General features: G+C 44.7%; 1 protein-coding gene across 2 annotated transcripts in view; it reads right to left on the bottom strand.

Moving 5' to 3' along the window:
• Positions 1–470: 470 nt before the first annotated feature.
• Fam184b (family with sequence similarity 184 member B) overlaps positions 471–7265 on the bottom strand; it is a 94816-nt gene continuing 88021 nt past the window's right edge. Inside the window, exons 13-16 of one of the 2 annotated variants that reach the window (XM_048461671.3) lie at positions 5244–5361; positions 3898–4002; positions 3156–3361; positions 471–1557 (exon numbers count right to left, since the gene is read on the bottom strand). In XM_048461671.3, the coding sequence (XP_048317628.3) occupies positions 1464–1557; positions 3156–3361; positions 3898–4002; positions 5244–5361 (523 nt within the window). In that variant the 3' untranslated portion in view covers positions 471–1463. Of the gene's footprint in view, positions 1558–2603; positions 3362–3897; positions 4003–5243; positions 5362–7265 lie in introns of those variants that run through there. The other variant, XM_085691916.2, reaches the window with a different exon arrangement.

Raw genomic sequence — 7265 nt, 5'->3', positions numbered from 1 at the left:
CCTCAAGTCAATACATTTCTGTTGTCTAAATTAACCCTGTCTTGATTTAGTACAGCAGCCCAACCGTGCAGTGTCTTCAGATTATATCAGACACATCCTGAGCAGGGAAGACAGAAAGTTGGCACTGAAAAATAGTGTGGCATTCCAGCTATGGTGACACGTTTACATTCAAAAATGTGTCACAGGACTGGCAGTGTAGGTCAGTGGTGTAACACTTTCCTAACTAGGGCAAGATTCTAACATGGTACTCAAATTCTAACACGGAAAACAAAGCAAGAAAAGAAAAGTCTCGTTTGCAAATTCTAACACTGAAAGAAAAACATAGTCTTGTTTGTCTTTTAACTTGTTTTAGTTACATTTCTCTAAAAGTGATCTAATCACCTACATTTTATTTGTAGACGATCTGATTGAGCTTAATGTGAAATTTGTTTCAGAGCTTTATCTTCATCTAATTATACAAGCCATAGCCATTTTTATTGCCCAGTTTAGAGTTTTATTCAAAGAGCAAATATTTGACAATGCATAGAATTGAATCTGTTGATAAGCCACTTGCTGGGCCAGCACCAAAGTAAAGACTCTACCCACTAAAAGCTTGGGTCAGCCCTACTGTCAGCCGGTAAGACACGGTGGACAGAGTGCGAGTTCAGCACCACGGACAGTTCCCCGCTCTCCTGGGAGTCCACACAGTGGGTGAGCCATACATCTGAGGCAGGTGACCTGGATGCAAAGGACAGGAGTCCAGCAATCTTTGACATTAGAGACCAGACAGTCTGGAATCCTTCCCAAGACTGTTAGCACAGTGGTCACTGAGGCCGATATGTCTGGCAGGTGAAAAGCAGCTGTCCACTGAGCATTCCAGCTCAGGCTGATGGCTGCGCCTGGACTATGCTGCTTAATTGTGCAAAGTCCCTTTTGAGGTAGGTGTTGTCCCTCTGTAGTTTGCGGCCTGTGCTAGACCTTGGAAGCCAAAACATGCAGTCCAAGCATGCTGCAATCCATTCCTGGTAGGTCTGATGTTTTGTCTTCATTGGCTTTATTTTATTCCTCTTCATATTGAGGTTAGATGTGCATTTTGAAATTATCATCTTAAATAAATTCTTTGGAGATGACCAAGAAAAAAAAAAACTTTTAAAGCAGACGATGGCAGTCACTAGTCTGATATCCCACCAAGTGGAGTGTGACATTACAGGCACTGGAAATACAATGGGTAATTCAGTCATCAGAGATTAATAGCATTTTCCAAGGGATACTTTTTAATAACTGGCTTGTTTCAGCTTTAACTATAAGAATTGTAAAGTAAGCCGGTGTCACAATGAAGCTGGAGTGTTAATGCCACACTTTGTTTTAGCTATCTATCACATGAAAGTACCAACTGGTTACTGGCTGGATGATTTTAATTCATTCTTTCAGATGGTTGAAATGATTTTCTAATGCACTCCTTGGAACAGATCCCAAAGATGAGCTTAGAATGAAAAGTACTTGGTAAACCACTCCTGATGCGGAGAGCCTTGCTTCTGTGGGGCCTCTTTGGCTTGACTTGATTCTCCATCTTGTGCCCTAGTCAAAGAAAAAAAATGTACATGGTTTTGAAACTTTTTCAGTAAAAAAAAAAAAAAACCAATACCCTGCCATCGTTCCAGGAGAAGCTAAGTGCTTGTTATCCGCTCAGAAGGTGCTAGACTATGACCTATGTTAGCAGCCGGAAATGCGTTGTGAAGGATGAGTCTGTGTGTGTGTGTGGGGGGGGGGTGGTCTAGCTCTTGTTTTAACCACCAACTGCTCTCCAGTCCTTCACTGATGACCTGATGGCCGTGGCACTAACGAGACGCATTTTGTAGATTTCTATATCTTACTTTAGGCACACATCAGACAATAAGCCAAATTTTAAAAACTTAAAATAGTGTTCCAACATGAACCGTCTGTATATTACTTGTGAGCATTTTAATGAAGCTATGAAATTTGCCTAGTAAAGCAAAAAGAAGAAAGAGCAGGCAACAAACAGCCACCTGTCTAAAATAGTCTTTGTTTGTGAAGCTTCATATAAAAGAGCAGCCTGCCAGGCCTGAGGACCTGAGTTTGATTCCTGGAACCGACAAGGTGAACAGAGAGAACAGACTCTCAAGAGTTGTCCTCTGACATTAATATGTGTGCATGGCAGATGCCACCCTCCCCCGTTGATAACATACAATATTTTAAGGGTCACTTTGTAGCTGTGACTGTTCTAGAACTTACTACATAGACTGTTGGCCTAGAACTCATCTAGATTCACTTGCTTCTGTTTCCAGAGCTGAGATTAAAGGTGTGCACACTTGACCCATAAATACTGTAATTAAAAAAAAAAAGAATAGTTTGAAGCAGGTGCCTACCAATGAGAGTCAGGAGCTGGCAAACTGGTACGCTCTGCTCTAGACCTTTCTCCACAGACAGGACCCAATGGGGCTATATTCATTCAGGGGTGGCAAGTTAGTCCTCACTCCACAGTTAGGTCTCTACCTCCCCTCCAGTTTAAAGAGCCATGGTCAGGCTGACATGCAGAGAGCTGCAACCAGAGCATTTTAGAGCAGGCACGTTCTAGACGCAAACCCTCAAGCTCAGAATTTAAAGCACACCCTTTGAATGTAGGGCTTGATGAGAAGGAAAACAGTAAGCAAGGTGAGCCCACTGGCCTCAGGAAGAGGGAAAATGAGGGAGGTGTGTCAGCCCTGCCCACACCCAGCGGCTCCAGCAGACTCAAGAATACCATTCACACTGAAAAGTAGCCTTAGCTAAAGCCAGAGGCTGAAAATAGTTTATGGATTAATTCCTTCAGTCACACCAATCTTATCAGGCAGCTACTATATTCACTTTTAAGACAGAAATGCAGGGAACCATAGAGGTCACCTGTCCAAGGCCACACAGCCAAGAAAAATTGGATTTTGAATACAGATCTTAAATTAAGTGATTCCAGAACAATTAGGCCTTCTAAAATCTGGCACCAAAACCAAAAGAACAACAGTTTCTATCAGTGCTTCAATTTGGCTAGAGTGTCATTGTCCAAGGCCGGGCTCCTACTCTTTAGATCAGACGTCAGATACTTAACAGGTACCCGAGAAGATGCCAGTTTCTTTCCTGCCCTTGAAGGACAGAGTAGCATCTTCACCCTCTCCCTCACGCACCTTGTGGCAGTTTTCCCATCAAGTAACTGGGTGGGTTTGTAACTGGTGGGCTGACCACAGCTGGGGCTTGGGTCCAGGCTGGGTGACTTTGTTATGGGAGGGGCATTGATCCTGGAGCTCAGATCTCCGCTCAGAAAGTTCTTTGCATAGGAGGCAAGATTTGGCACGCTGACCACTCGGCTGGGCACTTCCTCCATCTTCTTTTTCTGTTTGTGTCAGAGGAAGGCTGTTAATGCCACCCAGGTGATGTGGGGTTCCCCTCTGTATGCTGTGAATACCATTGGTTAATAAAGAAACTGGCTTGGTCTATAGTAAGGTAGAACTTAGGCAGGGAAAACTAAACTGAACTAAACTGAATGCTGGGAGAAAGGAGGTGGAATCAAGGAGAAGCCATGGAGCCACCACCAGAGACAGACATGCTGAAACCTTGCTGGTAGAGGCCACAAGCCTCGTGGTAAAATATAAAATAATGGAGATAGGTTAATTCTAGATTTAAGAGCTAGTAACAATACACTTAAGTAATTGACCAAGCAGTGACTTAATTAATACAGTTTCTGTGTGGTTATTTTGGGGGCTGAGCAGCCGGGAACAAGCAAGCAACCTTACTGCCACACCCAGGAAAAAGCATTATTATAAAAGCGAATAGGCTTATCTGACTGGATGCCCACCAGCCCACCAGTATGCTGCAGCTACTTTGAGGAGAAAAGCCTGCACGTTATGTGATGTGTTAAAATTGCTTTACCTTCATGGAAGGGGTCAAGTATCCTGGGTGAGGATTGAACGAGAAGGACCGATTCCGATGGGACATTGCACTGGGGAAGGCTGCGTAGTGAAATCTTCTCTCTTCCTGGAAAATCAATGCAACCAGGTCTTAGAGAGCTTAGGCATGTGTCACTGGTTTGTCCAGATGGTGGGAGGGCCCTGGAGAAGGAGGGTGGGTGAGTGCAATCAGCAGCCAGTCACCGGAGCACCTTGGAGGTGGTACCCAGGCTTCATGGTTCCAGTGAAGAAAAGAACAAGCTGCCTTAGTGAGGAAAAAAATCTAACTCTACTGTGCATCTGAAAGCAAAGTTTAGTCCAAAAGTGAAAGTAATTAAGCAAACATTCCAACCTTTCTCTCCCTTGCCTTTGTTTGAAGAAGATCCTCGTGCACGTGCACTCCGAGCTGGCCTCAAACATACTGTACCGTTTAGCCAAGGATGAACATGGCCTTGAACTTCTGATCTATTTCTGACTCCTAAGAGCTGGGTTTCAGGCATGTGCTACCATACTTGATCTGTGTGTGCATGACCTGTGGGTGCCGGGAACTGAGCCTGGGCCCTCTGCGAGAGCAACAAATGTTCTTAACCTGAGCGGCTATTCTTTTAAGATAATCCTTAGTGGTTAAGAGCACTTACTGCTCTTCCAAAGGACCTGAGTTCAATTCCTAGTGCCTGTAATCAGGCAGTTCACAAATACCAGTAACTCCAGCTCCAGGGGATCTGACGTTCTATTCTCTCCTCCCAAGGGGACCTGTATACATGTGGTGTGCACACATATGCACCTAAATAAAATAAATAACCAAGTAAAAGTAAATAAATAAATTTGAAAAGACTAATAACTATAGTACCTTCCTACACCTACCAAGTTAGCAGTTATTCCTTATTAACAAAGACAGACCAAGGGGAGAGATGTCCCATCAGGTCTTGATGATTTTGAGGCACAGCATCAAAGGAGTTGGAAATAACTCTTCAAGGGGGTCTTGCTACTAGAATGGGTGTGCTACTCAAAAGCAGGTGGTTGATTGATCAACAATGGTAAATTTGAATGGTTCCATTACAATCAAGGTAAGTAAATGAATTTTTAACAAATCTGTAGGTTAAAAAACAGAATCAACACCAAAACAAAGGCTGTTGAACTTGGGAATAGAATGTTTTTTTCTTTGCCTGTATCTCTCTTTCTCTCTTTTCTTTTTTATGAGTACTTCTTAGTAATAGGGGGAAATAATGAAGGATGGACAGGCAGCTACAGAAATGCCAGGTTCAAAACTAACACACTTAATGTGTCCACTGGGCAGTACCTCCCCTTCTCTGCTGGCCTGGGCCTCACCGTCAGCTGTCTGATGATGTCCTCTCTCTCCTTCAGGCGTGTCTGCAGGCGGCCTATGAGCTGCAGGTCCTCGGGCCGTGAGGTTCCTTTCCCTGGCTTCTCTCCAGAATCTTTAAGCCTGTTCAAAATAGGTAGTCAGTCTTACAGAAGTTTCTCAATAGGGAAACACAAGAGTGTGTGTAGAGCATGGCCACCCAGGACCTAAAGCTGAACTAGCTCCTAGAGACTGTGCTTAACCTGGCCACCCAGGACCTACTCCTGTTTTGGTTCCTGTCAGTTTTCCCACACCTTCAGAACTAAGGGGTGTGCACATAGCTTCTACATGCAGCCAGGCTTCTGGAGTGAGGTGTGGTTCTGGAACAAAAACCTTTCTCCACCCTAGGCCTTTAAGGTCCCCTGATGCCTACGAGGCTCTTGTCCCTTCTGTTGAGGACACAGAGCACAACCTGAGTTGGCCTTGGAGTCAAGAAGCCCTTCAGCTGTAGCCATAGAGGAAAGAGGCCAGGGATGGTGATGGGAAGAGACAGTGTTGATGACCGCTGATGACAGGTGAAGGCTTGAGAGTGAGAGAACCCGCCCCCTGCTAATCCTTTATCTGCTGCTCTCTAGTTATTTGCCTCATTACTTATACCATTTCTCCTGGGGCCAAAAATCTGTCTTCTTTTGTGGGGAGAAGAAGGTAGCTGTGTGGTTGAGACAGGGTCAGGTCTCACCACCTAGAGCAGGCTAGCCTGGAACTCATGGAAATCCACCTACCTCTGCCTCCATGTACAACTCTTTTCAGCAGTTCCTTCCTCTTTAAAGAGAGCATGCAACAGAGCCAGTGAGGTAAAGACTGGCACATGGGCACATGGCAAGTGCCCACTGGATGGGGCTTGGTTGATACACCTCACTGCAGCTTTTCTTTCAGAGCTGGGGGTTGAGCGTCATGAGCAGGCACTGAGCTATCTCCCCAATGCTTTTCTTTTTTTTACCTTCTAATTCTGAGATATGACCTCACTACACTGCCCTTGCTGGCTATGCAACTTGTTTGACAGCCCTTGATGGCTTGGGACTTGCAATCCTCTTGTCCCAGCTCCCTCTGGAGGATTATGGACCTGTGGTTCTGGGCAAGATGCACTGCAACTGTTCTGGGTCAAGACTGGTTTCTCAGGACACAGGCTCTTATGTTCACTTCCTACTATATAACCACGGGAAAGAGGTTTTACCTGTCAGCTAATTCACTTCCACTTCCTAACTGGTCTTCTTGTCAATCATCCCTTCTTTTAGTTTCTCTGTCACTCAGCAATTAGAAGAAAGCTTCTTCGGCCTCCCCCCAGGGAACTGTCACATGTGTAGCATGCAATTATACAAACACAAATATACATAAATAAAACAAATCTTTATAGATTAATGCAGCCCTCAACTCACAGAGAAGCTTCTATTTGCAGTAGGTGGCAATTAACACAGAAACAATGAACTCGTCAAAGTGCAGAAAGCAAGAGACTGCTATATCATTGCTCTCCACAAACTGATGACAAAGCCCCATTGCTGAAGACAACACCTACACAACTCCTTGACCATGGAGATGTTGAGCTGGTGCCTACACAGAGCCTTCACCCCTACGTGCTAGTGTTTTTGGTACAGGAAGGGACAGAGAAGAATAAACACCAACCCAGTAACAAACCCACTGATCTACAGTGGTGTCCTGTCTGCAAGATATGCTAGGGCAATGATGCACAAAGCTTGTGGAAGTGGCCACCTAAGATCTGATCTGACTTTAGGCCCACCCCACTCCACAAGGTGGAACCCATACACAACACTGCTGTGTGAACAAGAACCTGAGACTAGATTGCCTAAAATCTACTGTTCTGGAAAAAGAAAAGAAAAGAAAAATGTATCAATAAAATGGCTCCTAATTGCATCCTACTGTGTGCATACACCAGTGTCTTGTTCAGCCATCATCAGAGAAGCCTCCTTCTGTAGCAGACGGAAGCAAGTATGGAGAGGCACAGAGGCACAGCCAGACATTGTGCAGAGGGT

This window comes from Myodes glareolus, chromosome 8 (assembly GCF_982192425.1).
Source record: "Myodes glareolus chromosome 8, mMyoGla1.1, whole genome shotgun sequence".
Lineage (NCBI taxonomy): Eukaryota > Metazoa > Chordata > Mammalia > Rodentia > Cricetidae > Myodes > Myodes glareolus.
Note: the sequence above shows the minus strand (reverse complement) of the source record. Positions and strands in the feature narration are given on the sequence as shown.